We start from the raw sequence: 27,779 nt of genomic DNA on the forward strand, positions 1-27,779 counted from the left end.
GAAGGACATCAGGCTTGGCAAGGTACAGGGTCAGCAGAAAAGAGGAGGACCCTCAATGAGGTAGATTGAAACAGTGGCTGCCACAATGGGCTCAAGCATAACAATGATTGTAAGGATGGCATAGGACTGGGTAGTGTTTCGTTCTGTTGTGCATAGGGTCACTATGAGTTGGAATCAACTCCATGGCACCTAACAACAACAGATCTCATCATAGAGCTGATTACATTATATCAGATCTCATTACCGAGATGATTACATCACTACATAGCTGCCAACCTAATCATAGCTGCCAAATCATTGAGAATCATGGCCCAACCAAGTTGACCCACAACCTTAACCATCACAGGGGACAAGAGATCTCCATGCTTTGCTGCCTGTGCATAAAATGAATAAGATTTGCAAATCAATTACCAACAGACTTTGAAAAAAGATGTGATTGTTCACTGATCATGATAAGCATCTGTTATTTATGTAGTGATTTGTGGCCTGAAGAGCCAGTAATGAAGTTTATACTTTATGCAATGACTCACAGTGAATTTATCTTGTAACTGAATTGAAACTGAAATTTTGAAACCATATTGTTGGGAGACTGGTGTTATTTAACTAACCGCTTCTCTTCAAACTTCATGCATATCGGCACCGTGTCGAGGAAGAACTTTCTGTATTTATTTGTTTGTTGTCTGTCTTCCTCAAATAGAATGTAAATACTAAAAGGAAAGGTATCATCAGTGGCAAAATAGTGACTGCCATATAATATGCTCTTAAATATTTTGTTTAATAAATAAATGAATAATATTTTATTCAAGACATTGGTTTATACTAGATGTTGGATTTCAAAATAAAATGATTTTCCATTAAATCACCTGGCTCTTAAATTCTAAAGCCCTTTTTTTAAAGATTGCTCTCTCTTTTTTGCGTTTAAAAAATGCCAACAAAAATTCAACATCCTTCAGAAATTAAGGAAGTGCTCAGACAAAAAAAAAAAAAACAAACCCTCACTGACACAAGAACCAACAGAAAGAGTTCCCAATAGCCAAAGTTGAAATGGTTTGAGCAACACAATAAATAAAGTAGTGCTGAATTACATCCCAAAATATATAATAAATATTCATGAGTCCATACTGATATAAGTAAACGATTAAGTTAATAAATTTATGAAAAGAGACAAATATTCTATCCAAATGTCTACAAACATTTATGTAGATACTCCACCCTAAAGAAGGAACATAACTCCCCATGCCTTAATTGTGGACTGTGCTTGCCATTTCAAAGAGTACAGAATGTAAAGGGCGGGGATTGTAGCTTTACAATGGAAACCCTTACAAACACTACCACATCCAGGTGATTAAAGCCCACATAAACAATTCCTAATCATGTTTACGGTAGGTACTCTAAATATGATGTGATGAAAATACACTTTATCTCTTGAGAGAAGAGAATGTGAGTATATATCATGAACTCAGTTTTGGATACATGAGGCATAGAAATGAAGATATCATGAAGGTTGTAGGATATATGGGTCTACATGATAGGGTCAAGATTACTTAACTACTAAAAGGTAGATTCAAGATTTGAACTTGGATTGTATCCGGTTTCAAAGCCAATGCTGTTGACCATTATGCCAATAATTATCCCGCCTTCCAAAGCTTTTGGAGTCCAAGTGAAAGTGAGGGGGTGGGAGGAATGGTAGAATAATGGAAGCTGGAGGAAAGTTTCTGTTCAGTTCTTGGCAGGAGCTGTGGATGGGCCTCCCAGTGTGGGGTTCACCATTCTAGAAAAATGGAATAAGATGCTGATATCACAAGGGGAGGGGAATCTTGTCATCTCATCATGGGTGTTCATTCCCTTCTCTACTTTTCCTCTTGTTCTAACACCTCTCCTGGTTTTGACATCCAGTCTGTCCTTCAGAAGGAGGTGACAGGGACCAGTTACAGCAACCAGTGCCTGGCTATGGATGTTTGGAGAAGAAAAGGTCGCCAGCTGAGTATCCTCACTCTTTGGTCAGTTTGTTGCACTGTGGTGGCTTGTGTGTTACTGTAATACTGGATGTTTTGCCACTGATATTTCAAAAAACAACAGTCACTCATGGCAGACAGGTTTCAGCTGAGTTTCCTGACTAAAACAGACTAGGAAGAAGGACCAGGCAGTCTAATTAGCCAATGAAAACCTTAAGAATAGCACCAGAATATAGTCTGATATAGTGCAGGAAGATGGGAACTTAAGGTTGGAAGGCATTCAAAATATGAATGAGGAAGAACTGCCCCCTCAAAGTGGAGTCAAATTTAATGACCTGCGTGGATGGAGTCAAGATTTTGGTGCCTTCATTTGCTAATGTAGCACGACTTAAAATGAGAAGAAATGACTGCAAATGTCCATTAAGAGGAAGGTGGAATGTATGAAGTACGCATCTAGAAAAATCGGAAATCATCAAAAGTTAAATGGAATGCATAAATATCAATATCCTAGACATTACTGAGCTGAAATGGACTGGTACTGGCCATTTGGAATCACATAATCACATGGTCTACTATGCCAAGAATGACAAATTGAAGAGGAATGGTGTTGTAGTCATTGTCAAAAAGAACATTTCAAGAGCTATCTTGAAGTACAACACTGTTGTCAGTTATATCCATAAACCTACAATGAAGACCAGTTAATAAGACTATTATTCAGATTTACGCACCAACCACTAATGCCAAAGATGAAGGAATTGAAGATTGTTATCAACTTCTGCAGTCTGAAACTGATCAAACATGCAATTGAGGTGCATTGATAATTACTGGAAATTGGAATGGGAAAGTTGGAAACAAAGAAGAATAAACAGTAGTTGAAAAATGTGGCCTTGGTGATAGAAACAATATCAGAAACCACATGATAGAATTTTGCAACACCAATGACTTATTAATTGCAAATACCTTTTTCAAAAACATCAATGGCGACTATACATGAGGACCTTGCCAGGTGGAATACACAGGAATCAAATTGACTACATCTGTGGAAAGAGAGAATGTTGTTGTTATTGTTAGCTGCCTTCCAGTCGGTTCCAACTCAGAGATCCTATGTTCTACAGAACTAAACACCGCCCGGCCCTGCCATCCTCACAATCTTTGTTATGTTTGAGCCCATTGTTGCTGCCACTGTGTCAATCCGTCTCATTGAGGGTCTCTCTCTTTTTCGCTGACCCTCTACTTTACCAAACATAATGTTCTTCTCCAGGGACTGATCCCCCCTGATAACATGTCCAAAATATGTAAGAGGTAGTCTTGCTATCCTTGCTTCCAAGGAGCACTCTGTTTGTACTTCTTCCAAGACAGGTTTGTTCTTTCTTTTTGCAGTTCATGGTATATTCATTATTGTTTGCCAACACCATAATTCAAAGACATCAATTCTTCTTCAGTCTTCTTTATTCATTGTCCAGCTTTTACACACATATGAGATGATTGAAAACACCATGGCTTGGTTCAGGCCCACCTTAGTCTTGGAGGTGATATCTTTGCTTTTCAACACTTTAAAGAGGTCTTTTGCAGCAGATTTGCCCAATGCAATTCATCATTTGATTTCTTCACTGCTGCTTCCGTGGGTGTTGATTGTGGATCCAAATAACAAATTCAATCTTTTCTCCTTTTATCATGATGTTGCTTATTGGTCCAGTTGTGAAGATTCTTGTTTTCTTTACTTTGAGATGTAATCCATACTGAGGGCTGTGGTCTTTGATCTTCATCAGTAAGTGCTTCAAGTCCTCTTCACTTTCAGTAAGCAAGGTTGCTTTCATGAAGAAAGCAAGAGGTCATTAAAAACACAGGAAAGAAAGATGAGATCAAATGGGTGTAAAAAAAGACTCTGAAACTTGCTTTTGAAAGTAGAGTAGGTAAAACGAATGGAAGAAATGATGAAGTAAAAAAGCTGAACAGAAAATTTCGAAGGGCAGCTCAGGAATATCCAACCATAATGCAGGTTGTTAATGAGACTTCCTCCAGTCTTGATGCCCCTTTCTTCTTCATATAGTCCAGTTTCTCAGATTACTTGCTCCGTATATAGATTGAATTGGTATGGTGAAAGGATACAGCCTTAATGCACACTTTTCCTAACTTTAAACCATGCAGTATCCCCTTGTTCTGTTATAACAACTGCCTCTTGATCTGTGTACAGGTTCCTCACGTGCACAATTAAGTGTTCTGGAATTCCCATTCTTTGCAATGTTATCCATAATTTGTTACAATGTGGAAAGAGACAATGGAAACTCAACATCATCAGTGGGAACAAGGCTAGGAGATGACTGTGGAACAGACCATTATTGCTCCTATGCAAGTTCAATTTGAAGCTGAAGAAAATTGTAACAAGTCCAGGCGTGCCAAAATACAACCTTGAGTATATCCACCTGAATTTATAGACGACCTAAAGAATAGATTTGATGAGTTGAACACTAATGACTGGAGACCAGACGAGTTGTGTAATGACATCAACAACATCATACATGAAGAAAACAAGAGGTCATTAAAAACACAGGAAAGGAAGATGAGATCAAATGGATGTAAGAAAAGACTCTGAAACTTGCTCTTGAAAGTAGAGTAGCTAAAACAAATGGAAGAAATGATGAAGTAAAAAAGCTGAACAGAAGATTTCGAAGGGCAGCTCAAGAAGATGAAGTAAAATATTATAACTAATGTGCAAAGACCTGGAGTTAGAAAACCAAAAGAGAAGAACACACTTGGCATTTCTCAAGCTGAAAGAACCAAAGAAAAAATTCAAGCCTTGAGTTGCAATATTGAAGGATTCTGTGAGCAAGGTGATCCAACCAAATGTGGAAATTATCAAGCAACATCATTAATATCACACACGAGTAAACTTTTGCTGAAGATCATTCAAAAGCTGCTGCAGCAGTACATTGACAGAGAATTGCCAGAAATTCAAGCCAGATTCAGAAGAGTACATGGAACCAGGATTATCATTGCTGATGTCAGATGGATCCTGGCTGGAGGCGGAGAATACCAGAAAGATGTTTCCCTCTGTTCTATTGACTATGCAAAGGCATTCAACTGTGTGGGTCACAACAACTTATGGAAGCAGTGAGGAGTTGCCAGACCTGACCCAGTGGGAACCAGCACCCTGCAGGCTGGATTGGCTGGCACAAGCAGTGAGGTAAGCAGTGGCACTCAGGAAGCTTTTTCTACATTGGGGGAGACAGAGCAGCAGAGAGTCTACTCGAGACTCCAGAATCTGCGAAAAGCAGCACTCATTTGGCAAAAGAAAAGTACATGCATCTAACCTACCGTGCAGATCAAAAAACAAACTTTGGGAAAATCTCTCCCATTTACCTGCCCCCTCCCTGCTCTACACTCGGTCCCAAGCTGGCTTCAGAGATTGCTGTGTCCCCTGGGCCAGAAGTAGGACCCATCACACATCCTGAGCTATTCTCCCAGACTTGGAGAGAAACAAATTAACAAACAGGAAACAATAATCTGCCAGCTCCCCTAAGCCAGGAACTCAGGGCAGGCACAGCTCCTTTGCCTAGGCACAGGTATAAGGGGTCCATGGATTTTGAATGCCTTTTGCCCCTGCATAGACCTGTGTGGGTCCATTTCAACAACATAGGCCCTCATTAGCACAGTACAACAGGCTATATACCTGAAGCCTAACTTCAACTGTATCAGCTATATGGTGGAGTGGCAAGTTCATGATATTTGACACAGCTCTGCCTATTAAGTAGGGTCCTCACCTACCCACATCAGGAGCCTGAGACTGGTGACTCCACCCATGCTACTTAGCCACCCGCAACAAGGGTCCAAGAATAAGTGGTGCCTCCCAGTCCTTATGGCAAACAACATTGGGAGCCCATAGTCCAGGTGCAAAACCCACCCACCTATGTGCTCTAGGGAGCAGGGGCACACTTTCCTCCCACTCAGCAGCAACTGTCAGTGCCCTGCTTTGCTCAGCGTGTGATCCTGTACTGCAGCCAGATACCTGTGCCTACACCAATCACCTCTGGCTGTCTAGGACTGTAGGCGAGAGCCTGCACCACACACTTGCTGACTGACTATCTGGACACCTGAGCTGAATCCATACAAGAAAATAAACAGACTCCTGGGCACACATACCTAGTAACAGATCTAACCACCTGGTGACAGGATGTTAGAGCTTCAAAGGTTCTAGTAATCAAACCAGCTCACAGGAGCACCTATTTGGGCATATCAAAACAGGAAGCTAGGACACAATAAGCAAACACAAAATAAGAAAATATAATAACTTATTGATGGCTTGGAGACAACAGTCAATATCAAATCACATAAGAGGGAGACCATGATGGCTTCAGCAATCTCCCAAAACAAAGAATCAAGAAATTTTCCAGAGAAAGAGAATTTCCTGAAATTACTGGAGGTAGACTACAAAAAATTGATATACAGAACTATTCAAGAGATCAGGAAGGAGATCAGGCAAAACACAGAATAAGCCAAGGAACACACAGACAAAGCAATAGGGAAACTTAAGACTGTAGAAGAGCATAATGACAAATTTAACAGGCTGCAAGGATCCATAGAGAGACAGCAAACAGAAATCCAGAAGATTAACAATACAATTTTAGAATTAGACAACACAATAGAAAGTCATAGGAGCAGAATTGGAGCAATGGAAGTCAGAATTAGTGAGACTGAAGATAAAGTACTTGACATCAAGTTATTTGAGGAAAAATCAGATAAAAGAATTTTAAAAATTGAAGAAAACCTAAGAATTATGTAGGACTCTATCAAGAAAAATAACACAAGTGAATGGAGTACCAAAACAGGGGTGGATAACAGAAAATACAGAGAGAATTGTTGAAGATTTGTTGGAAGAAAACTTACCTGATATCATAAAAGATAAGATATATGTCCAAGATGCTTATGGAAACTCACACAAGGTAGATCCCAAAGGAAAGTCACCAAGATAAATTATAATCAATCTTGCCAAAGCCAAAGATAAGGAGAGAATTTTAAAAGTGGCTAGGGATAAACACAAAGTCATCTATAAAGGAGAGTCAATAAGACTAAGCTCTGACTACTCAGCAGAAACCATGTAGGCAAGTAGGCAGTGGGATGACATATATAAAGCCTTGGAGGAAAAAAAATGCCAGTCAAGAATTATATATCCGGCAAAACTGACTTTTAAATGTGATGGTGAAATTAGGGCATTTCCACTTAAACAGTACAGGGAATTTAAAAACCAAAGGAAAATTACAAGAAATGCTAAAGGGAGTCCTCCGGTTAGAAAATCAATAATATCAGATAACAACCCAAGACTAGAACACAGGACAGAGCAACCAGATGTCAACCCAGATAAGGAAGTCACAAAAATAAACCAAAGCTAAAACACTGAAAATAGAGAAACAGAGACTTTGATACATAAAACATTAAAACAAAAAAAGAGGGACTTAAAAACATAGTCATAAGGTCTGGTCAACATGATGCCATAGACAGAAGCACCACGCCATCCCACCGCAGCAAAGACCAAAAAACTGAGTAAAACAGAGACAAACATCAATCCTGGAACCTGAAGAGTCAAATGAAGAGATAAAGGACTCAGCCAAGCACTGAATGGAATAAGAAACCTACAGAGAGAGAGAGGAGAGATACAGGCGGATGTTCCCCATCAGCTAACGCAGCACAGATTCACCATTTTGGACTCCCGTCAGAGATCGGCAGACAGGCAGCATGGGAAAGCAGCTTCATGGAGCTTTTTTATGGTGCTTCCTTAGAAAGCTAGCAATAGAAATGCCATATGATCCAGCAATCCCATTTCTAGTAATATAAATCCTAGGGAAATAAGAGTCGTCACACGAATAGACATATGCACACCCACATTCACTGCAGCATTGTTCATGAAAGCAAAAAGACGGAACCAACCTAGATGCCCATCAACAGATGAATGGATAAACAAACTGTGCAACACACACACAATGGAGTACTACGCAACAATAAGAACTAGGATAAATCTGTGAAGCATCTTATAACGTGGGTGAATCTGGAGGGCGTTATGCTGAGTGAAATAAGTCAATCACAAAAGGACAAATATTGCATGAGATCGCTACTGTAAAAACTCATGAAAAGCTTTACACACAAAAAGAAACAATCTTTCATGGTTATGAGGGAGGAAAGGGATGGGGATGGAAAAACGCTAAACAGACAGTAGATAAGTGGTAACTTTGGTGAAGCGTAAGACAGTACATAATACTGGGGAAGCCACCACAACTTATACAAGGCAAAGTCATGGAAGCTCCATAGATACATCCAAACTCCCTGAGGGACCGAATTGCTGGGCTAAAGGCTGTGGGGATTGTCATGGATTGAATTATGTCCCCCAAAAAATATGTGTATCAATTTGGCTGGGCCATGATTCCCAGGATTGTGTGACCTTCCTATATGTTGTAAATCCTGCCTTTATGATGTTAAAGAGGGAGAGTGGGCAGCAGTTGTGTTAGTGAGGCAGGACTCAACGTACAGGATTGGATTGTGCCTTGAGGTAATCTCTTGAGATATAAAAGATAGAAGCAAGCAGAGAGACAGGGGGACCTCATACCACCAAGAAAGAAGCACCGGGAGCAGAGCACATCCTTTGGACTCAGGGTCCCTGTGTGAAGAAGCTCCTAGTCCAAGGGAACATTGACGAGAAGGTGGACAGAGAGAGAATGTTTTTCCCTGGAGCTGATGTCCTGAAATTTGGACTTTTACCCTACTAGACTGTGAGGAAATAAATTTCTCTTTGTTAAAGCCATCCACTTGTGGTACTTCTGTTATGGCAACACTAGATGACTAAGACAGGGACCATGGTCTCAGGGAACATCAAGACCAGTGGGCATAACTTAGTTTATAAAGAAAGTGTTCTACATTCTACTTTGGCGAGTAGCATCTGGGGTCTTAAAAGCCTGTAAGCAGCCATCTGGAATACTACACTGGTCTCATTCCTTTGGGAGCAAGAAAGAATGAAGAAAACTAAAGATAAAAGGGAAAGAGGTGGTCCAAAGGACTAATGGACCACATCTACCATGGCATCCACCAGACTGAGTCCAGTACAACTAGATTGTACCCAGCCACCACCACTGACATCTCTGACAGCGATCACAATACGGGGTCCCAGGGAGAGCTGGAGAAAAATTTAGAACAAAATTCTAACTCAAAAAGAAAGACCAGATTTGCTGGCCTGGAAGAGACTGGAGAAACCCTGAGAGTACAGCCCCCAAAAACCCTTTCAGTTCAGTAATGAAGTCACCCCTGAGGTTCACCCTTCAGACAAAGATTGGTCAGGCCCATAAAACAAACCGAGACTAAAGGGGCACACAAGCCCTGGGGCAAGGACTAGAAAGCAGGAGGAGACAAGAAAGCTGGTAATAGGGAACCAAAGTCTGAGAAGGGAGATTGTTGACCTGTCATGGGGTAGTTAACAAATGTCATAAAACAGTAATGTGTATTAACTGTTTACTGAGAAACTAGTTTGTTCTGAAAACCTTCATCTAAAGTACAGTAAAAACATGTAGTCATATATCTTTCATATGTAGAGGAAGTCAAGGTAATGTAAAGAAAGAAAAGATTGGTTTAAACTTAGAAAAACGGGTAAATATTAACATAACCAGAAAAGAAACTAACCATCCTAACACACAAAATAAAAAAACAAGAAAAATATATTCAGGAAATACAGAATCAACAACAATGAAAAAGATCAAAAGAAAATACACAAAGAAAAAGGACAGCACAGAAAATTAAGCAGAACAAGGAAACAGACAACAACACATACACAAAAGACATCAAAATGACAGCACTAAACTCATACCTATCAATAATTACCCTGAATGTAAATAGACTAAACGCACCAATAAAGAGAAAGAGAGTGGCATAATGGATTAAAAAACACAATCTGTCTAAATGTTACCTACAAGAAACACACCTTAGACTTAAAGACACAAGCAAACTAAAACTCAAAGAATGGAAAAAATACATCAAGGAAACAACAATCATAAAAGAGCAGTAGTGGCAATATTAATTTCTGACAAAACAGACTTTAAAGTAAAATCCACCACAAAGGATAAGGAAGGACACTATATAATGATTAAAGGGTCCATACGCTTAAAGGGTCCATACACCAGGAGGACATAACCATATTCAATATTTACACACTGAATGACAGGGCTCCAAAATACATAAAACAAACTCTACCAGCATTGAAAAGTGAAATAGACAGCTCCACAATAATAGTAGGAGACTTCAACACACCATTTTCAGTGAAGGACAGAACATCCAGAAAGAAGCTCAATAAAGACATGGAAGAACTAAATGCCACAATCAACCAACTTGGCCTCAGAGACATATACACAACACTCCACCCTACAGCAGCTGAGCATACTTTCTTATCCAATGCACATGGAACATTCTCCAGAATAGACCACATATCAGGGTATAAAGCAAGACTTAACAGAATCCAAAATATTAAAATATTACAAAGCATCTTTTCTGACCATAAAGCCATAAAAGTAGAAATCAATAACAGAAAAAGCAAGAAAAAAAAAATCTAACACATGGAAACTGAACAGTACATTGCTCAAAAACTACTGGGCTATAGAAGAGATTAAGGACGGAATAAGGAAATTCACAGAATCACATGAGAATGAAAATACATCCTACCAGAACCTTCAGGACACAGCAAAAGCAGTGCACAAAAGGCCAACTTATAGCAATAAATTCACACATGGAAAAAGAAAAAAGGGCCAAAATCAAAACATTAACCTTATGACACAGACAAATAGAGAGCAGCAAAAGAAGGCCTTGGGCACCAGAAGAAAGAAAATAATAAAAATTAGAGCACAATTAAAAGAAATAGAGACTAGAAAAACAATTGAAAGAGTTAATAGGACCAAAAGCTCATTCTTTGAAAGAACAAAATCGATAAACCACTGACCAAATTGACAAAAGAAAAACAGAAGAGAAAGCAAACAGCCCTAATAAGAAATGAGAAGGGTGATATCACAACAGATCAAACTGAAAATAAAAGAATCATAACAGAATACTATGATAGATTGTCCTGTAGCAAATTTGAAAACCTAGAGGAAATGGACAAATTTCTAGAAACATTCTACTTAACTATGTTAACACAAACAGACATAGAACAACTAAATAAGCCTATAACAAAATAAGAGATTGAAAAGGTAATTAAAAAACTCCCAACAACAACAACAACAAAAAAAGCCCTGGCACTGACAGCTTCACTGAAGAATTCTACCAAACTTTCAGAGAAGAGTTAACACCACTACTACTAAAGGTATTTCAGAGTATAGAAAAGGATGGAATACTCCCAAACTCATTCTATGAAGCCAACATAATCCTGATACCAAAATCTGGTAAAGACACCACAAAAAAAGAAAATTACAGACTAAAATCCTTCATGAACATAGACCCAAATATCCTCAACAAAATTCTAGCCAAGAACCACATGATCTTATCAATTGGTGCAGAAAAGGCATTTGACAAAGTCCAACACCCATTCATGATACAAACTCTCAGCAAAATAGGAATAGAAAGGAAATTCCTCAACATAATAAAGGGCATTTATACAAAGCCAACAGCCAACATCATCCTAAATGAAGAGGGTCTGAAAGCATTCTCCTTGAGAACAGGAATCAGAAAAGTATGCCCTTTATCACCACTCTTACTGAACATCGTGCTGGAGGTCCTAGCTAGAGCAATCAGGCTAGAAAAAGAAAAAAAGGGCATCCATATTGGTAAGGAAGAAGTAAAGTACCTCTATTTACAGATGATATAATCATATACACAGAAAACCCTAAAGAATCCACAAGAAAACTATTGGAACTAATGGAAGGTTTCAGCAAAGTATCAGGATACAAGAGAAACATGCAAAATCAGTTGGATTTCTCTACAGCAACAAAGAGGACGTAGAAGAGGAAATCACCAAATCAATACCATTTACAATATCCCCAAGAAGATAAAATACTTAGGAATAAACCTAACCAGAGACGTAAAAGACCTATACAAAGAAAACTATAAGACAGTACTGCAAGAAACCAAAAGAGACCTACGTAAGTGGAAAAATATGCCTTGCTCATGGATAGGAAAACTCAACATTGTAAAAATGTCTATTCTACACAAAGTGATCTACACATACAATGTAATCCCAATCCATATTCCAATGGAATTTTTTAATGAGATGCAGAAACTAATCATCAACGTCATATGGAAAGAAAAGAGGCCCTGATATGTAAAGCATTACTGAAGAACAAGATCAAAGTGGGAGACCTCACTCTACCTGATTTTAGAACCTATTATAGCACCACTGTAGTCAAAACAACCTGGTACAGGTACAACAGATATATAGACCAGTTGAACAGAACTGAGAATCCAGACATAAATTTATTGACCTATGAGCAGCTGATACTTGACAAAGGCCCAAAGTCCATTAATGGGGGGAAAGACAGTCTCTTTAACAAATGGTGCTGGCACAACTGGATATCCATCTGCAAAAAAATGAAACAAGACCCATACTTCACACCATGCACAAAAAGTAACTCAAAATGGATCAAAGACCTAAATGTAAAATCCAAAATGATAAAGATCCTGGAAGGAAAAAACAGGGACAATGCTAGGAGCCCCCATACATGCCATAAACAGAATACAAAACATTACTAACAATGTACAGGACCCAGAAAAGAAACTAGATAACTGGGATCTCCTAAAATTCAAACACTTATGCTCATCTAAAGACTTCACCAAAAGCATAAAAAAAAGGCAAGCTACAGACTACGGAAAAAAAATTAGCTACAACAAATCCGATCAGCATCTAATCTCTAAAAGCTATGAGATACTGCAAAACTTCAACAACAAAAAGACAAATACCCATTAAAAAATGGGCAAAGGATATGAAGAGGCACTTCAACAAAGAAGGCATTCAGGTGGCTAAAAGATACATGAGGAAATACTCACCATCATAAGCCATTAGAGAAATGCAAATCAAAACTACAATGAGAGGACTTCCAGCCAACATGGCACCATAGACAGAAGCACCACCTCATCTCTCCACAGCAAAGACCTGAAAAACTAAAACGGAGACAAATGTCAGTCCTGGAAACCAAAGTGTCAAATGAAGAAATAATGAACTCAGCCAAGTACCGAATGGAATAAAAAACTGACAGAGAACAGAGAGTGAGGAGAGATGCCAATGGAGTTCCCCTATCAGCTAAGGCTGCGTGGATTCGCCTTCTTGGACTCCTGTTGGAGATCAGCAGAGAGGGAGCACGGGAAAGCAGCTTCACAGAGCTCCCAGCAGGAGACAGATCACCCGGTAACCAGCGATACATGCTTTCCCACCCCCTATCCTCTCCCAGCTGCTCTACCTCCGTGCTTCCTAGCTGGCAGCTGTGGCTCTGCCAGCGGGGAAGTGCAGCATCTGTGTGCCACTTGGATTTGCCCCACCCACATCAGAGATCGGCTGACAGGGAGTACAGGAAAGCAGCTTCATTAAGTTCCCAGCAGGAGACAGAGCACCCAGTAACCAGCGATGTAGGTTTTCGTAACTCCCGCCCTTCTTCCCACCACAACCTCCCCCCACCCCCAGCCTCCTCATCTTCCCACTGGCTGCAGTCTCTTGGCCCTGAGGCAACTGCTTCAGCCCCAGGCCACTTGGATTCACTGGACCCACACTGGCTGGCTACCTGAGTGCCATCTGTCTATTCCTGGTATAGCTTTTTTCCATTTCTTTTGGTTTCTTCTGGGCCTCCCACCACCTCCCACTCCTTTCTCTGGAACACCTGGCTCTGCGTGTGATCTTTGCCTCCTCTTGAAAGGAAGTGATGCACGGCTCAACTGGGGAACTACTCTCGCGGCCTGCAGCACCAAGCTTATGAGATCCCCAAGGCTTTTTTTTTTTTTTGCTTTGTTTTGCTCTATTTTCTTTTGTCAATTTGTTTTCTTTTTCTTTTTGCACCTTGGGAGTCCTTTCTAGCCAGGCTGCACTGCATGGCTTAGGAGCAACTCCCCCAAACTGCAGAGCCACATAGGTGGAATCCCTGGGGCATTTCTATTTTCTCTTTTTTCCTTTCTGTTTTTCTTCATATCTCAATTCTCGTCTCTCTGTACTTACCTCCTTTTCCTGTCTCCTGAATACCTATACCCCTTCTAGCCAGGCTATATTGTGCAGCTTGGGAGCCACTTCCCCATTTTTTGAAGCTGCAGTAGTGAGACCCCTGGGGGATTTTCTTTTCTTTCTTTCAAATTTTTATCTAGCTATTTTTTCTTTTCCCCTTTTTTCTCCCCATTTCTCAGTTTCTCATCTCTCCACTCCAATGGCAAGCTCCTTTAGCACTCTTTTTTTTTGGTGTGTTTGTTTTTAGGTCCTATTTCTCTCTCCTCTTTCCCATATCCATATTAGCTCCACACATCACAACCCCCCCCCCTTCCTGCCTAACTGCAGCATGCGCTGAACATCACACCATGGAGCAGCATGGAGCCTACCAGAACCTGCCCAGCACTGATTCCTGGCTCACCCTGTTGGCCCTAGTACATGCCACAAACGACCCATCCCAGGCCCTCCCATTCAGCTGGACCTGCCCTGCTGCACCATAGCTGAGTGACTGGCCCTGCCCATTGACAAAGAGATGAAAAGTGTCAAGACCACAGGTGAATAAACAACAAAGAATGCACAGCCCACCTGCTCAAACATGACCAAATAAACAAAAAAACAGGACAAAAACAAACAAATTTACAATCAATAAACAAAGAAATTAACTACTAATATTGACAGCAGACAATATCAAAGCATACAAAAAACAGGATGACAGAATGGTTCCAGTAGGCGTCCAAAATAAAACATCAGATGACTTTCCAGTAGAAGAAAAGGCAATAGAACTATCGGATGGGGAATTCAAATCTTTAATATTCAGAGCTATCCAAGAGCTGAAGCAAAAAGCAGACAAAAGTGAGGAAAAACAGACAAATTCATGGAAAAGGCAGACAAATTCATGGAAAATACAGACAAAAAAATGTAAGAATTCAGGAAAATAGTGCAGGAACAAAATGCCAGAATAAATTCACAAACAGAAAATATACAAAAACAACTAGAAATCCAAAAGATAAACAAGATTTCAGAAACAGTGTCATAAACCTGAGCAGGTGTGAAATGATGGAAGACAGAATCAACAAAATTGAAGACAAACATTTGGATACAACTCTGTTTGAGGAAAAATCCAGAAAAAATGAAGAAAAATGAAGAAAACCTGAGAATCATGTGGGATACAATCGAAAGCAAAAATCAAGTAATCGGAGCTCCAGAAGAGGGGAAAAAATGGAAAATGGAGATTATTGAAGAATTGCTGACAGAAAACTTCCCTAATATCATGAAAGATGAAAAGCTGCCAATCTAAGAAGCTCAACAAACCCCATATAGGATAGACCCCAAAACAAAATTACCAAGGCATACCATAATCACAGTCACTAAAACCAAAGACAAAGCCCTGAGAGCAGCACGAGAAAAACAAAAAGTCGCATACAGAGGACAAACAATAAGGCTAAGCTCTGATTATTTGGCAGAAACCATGCAGGCAAGAAGGCAATGGAATGACATATATAAAACCTTGAAAGAAAAAAAAAAAATGCCAACTAAGAATAATATATCTTACAAAACTCTTGTTCACATATGTTGGTGAAATTAGGACATTTCCAGATAAACAGAAATTGAGGGAATATGTAAAAGCCAAACCAAACTTACCAGAATTATTAAAGGGAGTCCTTCAGTCTGAGAACAAACAACATCAGACCACAGCCTGAATCTAGGATACAAGATTGTACCAGCGAGATACCAACGTAGGAAATGAACTCTTAAGGACTATCCAAAACCAAAACAATTGTAACAGCGAACCAGAGAGGTTAATCTGTAAATAACAACAATGTCAGAACAATAAAAGAGGGGATGAACAGTGTAGGTACAGAACTCTCTAATGGAAAGGAAGACAAGGAAATACTAAATAATAATAGACTGGTTAAAACCTAGGAAGATAAGGGTAAATTTCAAGGTAACCACAAAGAAAGTTAACAAACATACTCATCAAAATAAAGAAACACATACAGTCTCAATAAAAACACACTCTACAAAAACAAAAGAAATCAGCATGGGAGAGTAAAAGGAACAAAGAAAATGTAAGAAACCGCCCCCACCCCCAAAAAAGCACTACAAAATGACAGCAATAAACTCACATCTATCAATAATTACACTGACTGTGAATGCCCTAAACGCATCCATAAAGAGACAGAGAGTGACAGAATGGATAAAAAAACAGAATCCATCAATATGCTCTCCATAAGAAACACACCTTGGAAACAAAGATGCAAATTTATTAAAAATCAAAGGGTGGGAAAATATATATCAAGCAAATAACTACCAAAAAAGAGCAGGAGTGGCAATACAAATCTCAGATAAAATAGACTTTGAAACAAAATCCACCATAAAAGGCAAAGAAGGGCGCTATATAATGACTAAAGGGATGATCCATCATGAACACTTAACCATAATAAACATGTATGCACCCAATGACAGGGCTCCAAAATACATAAAACGAACTCTAACAGAACTGAAACGAGCAATTTACAGTTCCACAATAATGGTAGGAGACTTCAACAAATCACTCTCTATAAAGGACAGAACATCTAGAAAGAAACTCAACAAAGATACAGAAAAGTTAAAGGGCACAATCAGCCAACTTGACCTCATAGACATACATAGAACACTCTACCCAACAGATCCAAAGTGCACGTTCTTTTCCAATGCACATGGAATGTTCTTCAGAAGAGACCACATCTTAGGCCACAGAGCAACCCTCAACAAAATCCAAAATATTGAGATAATACAAAGTATCTTCTCTGACCACAAAGCCATCAAAATAGAAATTTACAACAGGAAGAGCAAGGAGAAAAAAATCAATTACATGGAAACTGAATGACACCCTGCTTAAAAACCACTGGGTAATAGAAATAATCAAACATGGAATCAAAAAATTCCTAGAATCAAATGAGAATGAAAACTCATCACACCAAAACTTTTGGGACACACCAAAGGCACTGCTCAGAAGCCAATTTATAGCAACAGAAGCACACATCAAAAAAAAAAAAAAAACGTGAAAAAATCAAAACATTAGTTACACAACTTGAACAAATAGAAAGAGAATAGCAAAAGAAGCCCACAGCCACCAGAAGAAAGGAAATAATAAATATCAGAGCAGAAATAAATGAAACAGAGACTAGAAAAACAATAAAAGAATCAACAAAACTAAAAGCTGGTTCTTTGAAAGGATCAAGAAACTTGACAAACCACTGGCCAAATTAACAAAAGAAAAACAGAAGAGGACACAACCCAGACAATAAATAAAATGGGGGACATTACAACAGACCCAACTGAAATAAAAAGTGTCATAACGGAGTATTATGAAACACTAAACTCCAATAAATTTGAAAACCTAGAGGAAATAGACAAATGTCTAGAAACGCACTATCTACTGAAACTAACACAAAATAATGTTGAAAATCTGAACAGACCCATAACAAGAGAAGAGATTGAAAAGGTAATTAAAAAAAAAAAAATCTCCCAACAGAAAAAAAGCCCTGGCCCAGATGGCTTCACAGGAGACTCCTGCCAAACATTCAGAGAAGACCTCACACTAGTACTATTCGAACTATTTCAGAACATAGAAATGGAAGGGATACTTGCAAATTCATTCTATGAAGACAGCATAGCCCTGATACCAAAACCAGGCAAAGACAACACAAAAAAAGAAAATTACAGACCAATATCTCTCATGAATATAGATGCAAAAATTCTCAACAATATTCTAGCCAACAGAATTCAGCAGCATATCAAAAAATAACACACCACGACCAAGTAGGATTCATTCAAAAAAAATTTCTTTTATGCGAGGGTGGCTCAACATTAGATCAATCGACATAATCTACCCCATAAATAAAGGGAAAGAAAAGAATCACACGATCATCTCAATCCACCCAGAAAAGGCATTTGACAAAGTCCAACACCCATTTCTGATAAAGAAAACTCTCGATACAATAGATATAGAAGGGAAATTTGTCAACATAATAAAGGGCATCTATGCAAAACCAATGGCCAACAACATTCTTAATGGAGAGAGGATGAAATCATTCCCCTTGAGAACAGGAACAAGACAAGGATGCCCTTTATCACCACTCCTATTTAATATTGTGTTGGAAGGTCTAGCTAGAGCAATAAGGCAAGAAAAAGAAAAAAAGGGCATCCAAATTAGTAATGAAGAAGTTAAACTGTCCTTATTTGTGGATGATATGATAGTATACATAGAAAACCCAAAAGACCCCATGAGAAAACTTCTGGAACTAATAGAAAGATTCAGCATAGTAGCAGGATATAAGGTAAACACACAAAAAATCAGTTGGATTCTTATACACCAATAAAAAGAATGATGAAAAGGAAATCATGAAAACAATACCATTTATAATAATAGCCCCCCCAAAACTAAAATACTTAGGAATAAATTCAACCAGGGATGTAAAGGACCTATACAAAGAAAACTACAAAACACTACTGCAAGAAACCAGATCTACATAAATGGAAAAACATATCATGCTCATGAATAGGTATACTCAAAATTGTGAAAATAACATTTCTACCCAAAGCAAATTAGAAATACAATGTAATCCTGATCCGAATACCAACAATATTCTTTAAAGAGGTGGAAAAACTCATTAACTTAATATGGAAGGGGAAGAAGCCCCAGATAAGTAAAGCACTATTGAAAGAGAATAAATTAGGAGGACTCACACTACTGGACCTCATACAGCTGTTGTTGTTCAGTACCCTGGAGTTGGTTCAGACTCACAGCGACCCCACGCACAACAGAATGAAATACTGCCCGGTCCTGAGCCATCCTTACAATTGTTGTTATGCTTGAGCTCATTGTTGCAGCCACTGTATCAATCCACCTCATTGAGGGTCTTCTTCTTTTCTGTTGACCCTGTACTCTGCCAGGCATGATATCCTTCTCCAGGGACTGATCCCTCCTGACAACATGTCCAAAGTATGTAAGACACAGTCTCACCATCCTTGCCTCTAAGGAGCATTCTGTTTGTACTTCTTCTAAGACAGATTAGTTCGTTCTTTTGGCAGTCCGTGGTATATTCAATATTCATCACCAATACCACAATTCAAAGGCACCAATTCTTCTTTGGTCTTCCTTATTCATTGACCAGCTTTCACATGCATAAGATGCAATTGAAAATACCATGGCTTGGGTTAGGCACACCTTAGTCTCCAAGGTGACATCTTTGCTCTTCAACACTTTGAAGAGGTCTTTTGCAGCAGATTTACCCAATGCAATGCGTCTTTTGATTTCTTGACTGCTGCTTCCATGGCTGTTGATTGTGGATCCAAGTAAAATGAAATCCTTGACAACTTCAGTCTTTTCTCCATTTATCATGATGTTGCTCATTGGTCCAGTTGTGAGGATTTTTGTTTTCTTTATATTGAGGTATAATCCATACTGAAGGCTGTGGTCTTTGATCTTCATCAGTAAGTGCTTCAAGTCCTCTTCATTTGCAGCAAGCTAGGTTGTGTCATCTGCATAATGCAGGTTGTTAATGAGTCTTCCTCCAATCCTGATGCCTGTTCTTCTTCATATAGTCCAACTTCTCGGATTATTTGCTCAGCACACAGATTGAATAGGTATGGTGAAAGAATACAACCCTGACGCACCCCTTTCCTGACTTTAAGCCAATCAATATCCCCTTGCTCTGTCCGAACAACTGCCTCTTGATCTATGTAAAGGTTCCTCATGAGCACAGTTAAGTGTCCTGGAATTCCGGTTCTTCCCAATGTTATCCATAATTTGTTATGATCCACAAAGTCGAATGCCTTTGCAGAGTCAATAAAACACAGGTAAACATTCGTCTGGTATTCTCTGCTTTCAGCCAGGACCCATCTGACATCAGCAATGATATCCCTGGTTCCAAGTCCTCTTCTGAAACCAGCCTGAATTTCTGGCAGTTCCCTGTCAATACAATGCTGCAGCCATCTTTGAATGATCTTCAGCAAAATTTTACTTGCGTGTGATATTAATGATATTGTTCTATGATTTCCACATTCGGTTGGATCACCTTTCTTGGAAATAGGCATAAATATGGATCTCTTCCCATCAGTTGGCCAGGAAGCTGTCTTCCATATTTCTTGGCATAGACGACTGAGCACCTCCAGTGCTGCATCTGTTTGTTGAAACATCTTAACTGATATTCCATCAATTCCTGGAGCCTTGTTTCTCGCCAATGCCTTCAGAGAAGCTTAAACTTCTTCCTTCAGTACCATCAGTTCCTGTTCATATGCTACCTCTTGAAATGGTTGAATATCGACTAATTCTTTTTGGTATAATGACTGTGTGTATTACTTCCATCCTCTTTTGATGCGTCAGTTAATATTTTCTCCATAGAATCCGTCACTATTGCAACTCGAGGCTTGAATTTTTTCTTCAGTTCTTTCAGCTTGAGGAACGCTGAGCGTGTTCTTCCCTTTTAGTTTTCTATCTCCAGCTCTTTGCACATGTCCTTATACTACTTTACTTTGTCTTTTCAAGATGCCCTTTGAAATCTTCTGTTCAGTTCTTTTACTTCATCAATTCTTCCTTTTGCTTTAGCTGCTCGACGTTCGAGAGCAAGTTTCAGAGTCTCCTCTGACATCCATCTTGGACTTTTCTTTCTTTCCTGTCTTTTCAATGACCTCTTGCTTTTTTTCATGTATGATGCCCTTGATGTCATTCCACAACTCATCTGATGTTCGGTCACTAGTGTTCAATGCGTCAGACCTATTCTTCAGATGGTCTCTAAATTCAGGTGGGATGTACTCAAGGTCATATATTGGCTCTTGTGTACTTGCTCTGATTTTCTTCGGTTTCAACTTGAATCGCGTATGAGCAATTGATGGTCTGTTCCACAGCTGGCCCCTGGCCTTGTTCTGCGTGATGATATTGAGCTTTTCCTTCCTCTCTTTCCACAGATGTAGTCAATCTGATTTTTGTATGTTCCATCTGGTGAGGTCAATGTGTATAGTTACCATTTATATTGGTGAAAGAAGGTATGTGCAATGAAGATGTTGGTCTTGCAAAATTCTATCATTCGATCTCCAGCATTGTTTCTATCAACAAGGCCATATTTTCCAGCTACTGATTCTTCTTCTTTGCATTCCTAGCGCCAGTAATTATTAATGCATCTTGATTGCATGTTCGATCAATTTCAGACTGCAGCAGCTGATAAAAATCTTCTATTTCTTCATCTTTGGCCCTAGTGGTTGGTGCATAAATTTGAATAATAGTCATATTAACTGGTCTTCTTTGTAGGCGTGTGGAATTATCCTATCACTGACAGCTCTGTACTTCAGGATAGATCTTGAAACGTTCTTTTTGACAATGAATGCAACAGCATTCTTCCTCAAGGTGTTATTCCCAGCATAGTAGACTGTATGATTGTCCTATTCGAAATGGCCAATACCAGTCCATTTCAGCTCACTAATGCCTAGGATATTGAAGTTTATGCATTCCATTTCATTTTTGACAATTTCCAATTTTCCTAGATTCATATTTCATAAATTCCAGGTTCTGATTATTAATGGATGTTTGCAGCTGTTTCTTCTCATTTTGAGTCTTGCCACATCAGCAAATGAAGGCCCTGAAAACTTTACTCCATCCATGTCTTTAAGGTTGACTCTACTTTGAGGAGGCAGCTCTTCCCCAGTCACCTTTTGAGTGCCTTTCAACCTGGGGAGCTCATCTTCCAGCACTATATCAGATAATGTTCTGCTGCTATTCGTAAGGTTTTCACTAGCTAATGCTTTTCAGAAGTAGACTGCTGGGTCCTTCTTCCTAGTCTGTCTTAGTCTGGAAGCTCAGCTGAAACCTGTCCTCCACGGGTGACCTTGCTGGTATCTGAATACCGGTGGCATAGTTTCCAGCATCACAGCAACACGCAAGCCCCCACAGTATGACAAACTGACAGACAAGTGGGGGACTATACAGCTAAGACAGTCAAAACAGCCTGGTACTGGTACAACAACAGATACATTGACCAAAGGAATGGAATTGAGAACCTAGATGTAAATCATCCACCTGTGGTCACCTGATCTTCGACAAGGGCCCAAAGCCCATCCAACGGGGAAAAGACAGTCTTTTTTCAAATGGTGCTGGCAAAACTGGACGTCCATCTGCAAAAAAAAGAAACAGGACCCATACCTCACACTATACACAAAAACTAACTCAAAATGGATCAAAGACCTAAATATAAAGCCAAAACCTATGAAGTTCATAGGAGAAAAAATAGGACCAATGCTAGAGGCCCTAATGCACAGCATTAACAGGATACAAACCACAACCAACAACACACATAGTCCAGAAGATAAGCTAGATAACTGGGATCGTCTAAAAATTAAACACTTCTGCTCATCATAGACTTCACCACTAGATGGTGCCCGGCCACAACCGATGACTGCCCTGACGGGGAACTCAACAGAGAAACCCTTAGGGAGCAGGAAAGCAGTGGGATGCAGACCCCAAATTCTCATAAAAAAGACCAGACTTAACAGTCAGACTGGGACTGGAGGGACCCCGGAGGCCATGGTCCCCAGACCTTCTGTTAGCTCAGGACAGGAAACATTCCCAAAGCTAACTCTTCAGACAAGGATTGGACTGGAAGAGAGAATGGAAAATTATACTGGTAAAGAACGACATTCTTGGATCAAGTGGACACCTGAGACTATGTTGGCATCTCCTGTCTGCACGGGGAATGAGAGGGCAGAGGGGGCCAGAAACTACCCAAATGGACACGAGGGGAGAGAGAGTGGAGGGAAGAGCTGTGCTGTCTCATTGGAGCAAGAGCAATTAGGAGCCTATGGCAAGGTGTGTGTAAATTTTTGTATGAGAGACTGACCTGATTTGTAAACTTTCACTTAAAGCACAATAAAAATTAAAAAAAAAAAAAAAAAGACTTCACCAAAAGAGTAAAAAGAGAACCTACATGCTGGGAAGAAAATTTGGCTATTACAAATCAGACAAAGTTCTAATCTCTAAAATCTACAAGAAAATCCAACACCTCTACATCAAAAAGACAAATAATCCAATTAAAAAATAGGCAAAGGAAATGAACAGACACTTCACCAAAGAAGACATTCAAGCTGCCAACAGACACATGTTCGTGATCACTAGCCATTAGTGAAATGCAGATTAAAACCACAATGAGATACCATCTCACCCTGGCATTACTGGCATGAATCAAAAACACAGACAATAACAAATGTTGCAGAGGCTTCAGGGAGATCCGAGCTCTTATGCATTGCTGGTGGGAATGCAAAATGATACAACCATTTTGGAAGACAATATGGTGCTTCCTTAGAAAGCTAGAAATAGAAATGCCATATGACCCAGCAATCCCAGTCCTAGGAATATATTCTAGAGAAATAAAAGTAGCCATGCGAATAGACATACGCACAACCATGTTCACTGCAGCATTGTTCACAAGGGCAAAAAGATGGAAACAACCTAGATTCCCATCAACAAATGAAGGAATAATCAAACTGCGATACATACGTGCATTGGAGTATTCCACAATGATAAAGAACAATGATGAATCTGTGAAACATCTCATAACACGGATGAATCTGAAGGATGTTATGCTGAGTGAAAGAAGTCAATAACAAAAGGACAAATATTCTATGAGACCATTACCATAAAAACTCATGAAAATGTTTACACACAAGGAGAAACGATCTTTGATGGTTACGAGGGAGGGGAGGGATGTGGAAGGAAAAACACTAAATAGACAGTAGATAAGTCGTAACTTTGGTGAAGGGTAAGACAGTACACAACACTGGAGAAGCCAGCACAATTTGTACAAGGCAAGATCATGGACGCTCCATAGACACATCCAAACTCCCTGAGGGACAGAATTGCTGGGCTGAGGGCTGTGGTGACCATGGTCTCAGGGAACATCTAGTTCAATTGGCATAACATAGTTTATAAAGAAAATGTTGTACATTCTACTTTGGTGAGTAGCGTCTGGGGTCATACATAAAAGCTTGTAAGTGGCCATCTAAGATACTCCACGGGGCTCACCCCTTTGGAGGCAAGGAAGAAAGAAGAAAACTAAAGATAAAAGGAAAAGATTAGTCCAAAGGACTAATGGACCACATCTACCACGGCCTCCACCAGACTGAGTCCAGTACAACTAGATGGTACCCAGCTACCACCACTGATGGCTCTGACAGGAATCACAATAGAGCATCCCAGACAGAGCTGGAGAAAAATGTAGAATAAAATTCTAACTCAAAAAGAAAGATCAGACTTGCTGGTCTGACAGAGACTGGAGGAACCCTGAGAGTATGGTCCCCGGACACCATTTCAACTCAGTAATGAAGTCCATCCTGAGGTTCACCCTTCAGCCAAAGATTGGACAGGCCCATAAAACAAAACGAGTCTAACAGAGCACATGAGCCTTGGGGTAGGGACTAGAAGGCAGGACGAGACAGGAAAGTTGGCAATAGGGAATCCAAGGTTGAGAAGGGAGAGTGTTGACATGTCATGGAGTTGTTAACCAATGTCATAAAACAATATGCGTACTAACTGTTTAAAGAGAAACTAGTTTGTTCTGTAAACCTTCACCTAAAGTACAATTAAAAAAAAAAAAAATTACAATGAGACACCATCTCACCCCAACGAGGCTAGCATGAACCCAAAAAACTCCAAATAACAAATGTTGCAGAGGCTGTGAAGAGACTGGAACACTTATACACTGCTGGTGGGAATGTAAAATGGTATAACCATGTTGGAAGTCAATTTGGTGCTTCCTTAAAAAGCTAGGAATAGAATTACCATATGCTCTAGCAATCCCACTCCTTGGAATATATTCTAGAGAAATAAGAGCCGTCACATGAATAGATACATGCATACCCATGTTCACTGCAGTACTGTTCACAAAAGCAAAAAGGTGCCCATCAATGGACTGAAGGATAAACAAATTATGGTATATTCACACAATGGAATAGTATGCAATAACAAAGAACAACGATGAGTCCGAGAAACATCTCATAACATGGAGTAACCTGGAAAGCATTATGCCAAGTGAAATTAGTCAGTTGCAAAAGGACAAATATTGTACGGCTCCACTATTATAAGAACTCAAGAAAAGGTTTAAACACAGAAGAAAACATTCTTTGGTGGTTATGAGGGTGAGGAGAGAGGGAGAGGGGTATTCACTAACAGATAGTGGACAAGAATTATCTTAGGTGAAGGAAAGGACAACACACAATACAGGGGAAGTCAGCACAACTGGACAAAACCAAAATCTAAGAAGTTTTCTGAAGACAACCAAACACTTCGAGTGACGGAGTAGCAGGGGCAGGGGTCTGGGGCCATGGTTTCCAGGGACATCTAGGTCAATTGGCATAACAAAGTTTATTAAGAAAATGTTCTGTATCCCACTTTGGTGAGTAGTGTCTGGGGTCTTAAAAGCTAGCGAACAGCCATCTAAGATGCATCAATTGGTCCCAACCCACTTGGAGCAAAGGCAAATGAGGAACAACAAAGACACAAGAAAAATATGAGCCCAAGAGACAGAAAGGGCCACATAAACCAGAAGCTCTATAAGCATGGGACCAGAAGAACCACCAATGACCACTCTGACAGGGAACACAACAGACAGTCCCTGATGGAGCAGGAGAAAAGTGGGGTGCAGAACTCAAATTCTAGTCAAAAGACCAGACTGAATGGTCTGACTGAGACTGGAAGGACCCCAGAAGACATGGCCCCCAGACTCTCTGTTAGCCCAAAACTAAAACCATTCCCAAAGCCAACTCTTCAGACAAAGATTAGACTGGACTATAAGACATAAAATGATACTTTTTGTGCTTCTTAGCTCAAGTAGACACATGAGACTAAATGGGCAGCTCCTGTCCAAAGGCGAGATGAGAAGGCAGAAAGGGACAGGAGCTGGCTGAATGGACATGGGAAATACAGGGTGGAAAGGAGCATGTGCTGTTACATTACAAGGAGAGCAACCAGGCCACATAACAATGTGTGTAGAAATTTTTGTACAAGAAACTAACTTGAACTGTAAACTTTCACTTAAAGCACAATAAAAATAAATAAACAGAATGATGGGATACTGCATGGTTTAAAGTTAGAAAAGGTGTATATCAAGGTTGTATCCTTTCACCATACCTATTCAATGTGTATGCCGAGCAAATAAACTGAGAAGCTGGACTACATGAGGAAGAACAGGGCATCAGGATTGGAGCAAGACTCACTAACAGCCCATGTTACAAAGACGACACAACCTTGCTTGCTGAAAGTGAAGAGGATTTGAAGCACTTACTGATGAAGATCAAAGACCACAGCCTTCAGTATGGATTACACCTCAACATAAGTATAACAAAAATCCTCACAACTGACCAATAAACAACATCATGATAAGTGGAGAATGGATTGAAGCTATCAAGGATTTTGTTTTACTTGAATCCGTAATCAACACCCATAGAAGCAGCAGTGAAGAAATCAAAAGACACATTGTATTGGGCAAATTTGCTGCAAAAGACCTCTTTAAAGTGTTGAAAAGCAAAGATGTCACCTTGAAGACTAAGGTGCACCTGACCAAAGCCATGGTGTTTTCCACCATCTTATATGCATCTGAAAACTAAACGACGAGTAAGGAAGACCAAAGAAGGATTGATGCCTTTGAATTGTGGTGGGGTGAAGAATATTGAATATACAGTGGACTGCTGAAAGAACAAACAAATCTGTCTTGGAAGAAGTACAGCCAGAATGGTTCTTAAAAATGAAGACGGTAAGACTTCATCTCACATACTTTGAGCATGTTATCAGGAGGGACCAGTTCCTGGAGAAGGACGTTATACTTTGTAAGGTAGAGGGTCAGCGAAAAAGAGGAAGACGCTCAGCGAGATGGATTGACACAGTGGCTGCAACAATGGGCCCCAGCATAACAAGAATTGTGAGGATGGGGCAAACCAGGCAGTGTTTCATTCTGTTGTACATAGGGTCACTATGAGTCTGAATCGACTTGTTGGCACCTAACAACAGGAAGGTTTTCAATCTTTGCTCGGTTCCTGATTGAGCCCAGGTCCTGGTGCTGAGCAGGACAGCCTTGACACTCCCCATGGGAGCGTATCTATACTCCACATACTACAGGTGTAGACATACACTCCTTTGCCCTGATGTGTTGCTCCCCTTGTCCCTAGTAGGGACTTGGCATCCTGGGTACCTGTCCGTTCTTGATCTAGAGGGGCAGCAGGGATGAGCATAGTATTTGACAGACTCTTACTATCTTGTGACCCTGGAAAGTTTCCTAAAATCTTTGAGCCTGCATTTTCTTACCAAAATGAAGGTAGTAATACCCATCTCATAGGACTATGCTGAGGAGTAAAGGAGGTAATGCAAGAAGATTAAATGATTGAGGCTGCTCCTCCTTTTGCCTACATGAGACCTCACCCAGCAGTGTGAGATGCAGGTGAGTGTTTACCTGGGCTCCTGCCTCAGGTTACTGTGCCAGGGCAGGGCCCAGAGCAGTGGGAACAGTTGTCACTGATGGGCTCTTGTGGCCTCAGGCGGGTAGGGGGAGGCCCTCTAGGATGGGCTCCCATGTGCCCTCTAGTGGCTTTTCTCACCCACCCTTCTCTTTGTGGCCTTCCTCCCAGGCCAAAAGGTGCTGCTAATGATAGAGGTCTCAACCCTC

At 40.0% G+C, this 27,779-nt stretch overlaps 1 protein-coding gene across 1 annotated transcript in view; it reads left to right on the forward strand.

Annotated features, from left to right (window-relative positions):
• The window catches only part of LOC100673775 (signal-regulatory protein beta-1-like), a 65,486-nt gene extending 50,892 nt beyond the window's left edge, over positions 1–14,594 (forward strand). Inside the window, exon 6 of the mRNA XM_064276469.1 lies at positions 14,443–14,594. Within this exon, the coding sequence (XP_064132539.1) occupies positions 14,443–14,594 (152 nt within the window). The remainder of the gene's footprint in view (positions 1–14,442) is intronic.
• Positions 14,595–27,779: the final 13,185 nt, after the last annotated feature.

Source organism: Loxodonta africana, chromosome 24 (assembly GCF_030014295.1).
Source record: "Loxodonta africana isolate mLoxAfr1 chromosome 24, mLoxAfr1.hap2, whole genome shotgun sequence".
In the NCBI taxonomy this organism is placed as follows: Eukaryota; Metazoa; Chordata; class Mammalia; order Proboscidea; family Elephantidae; genus Loxodonta; species Loxodonta africana.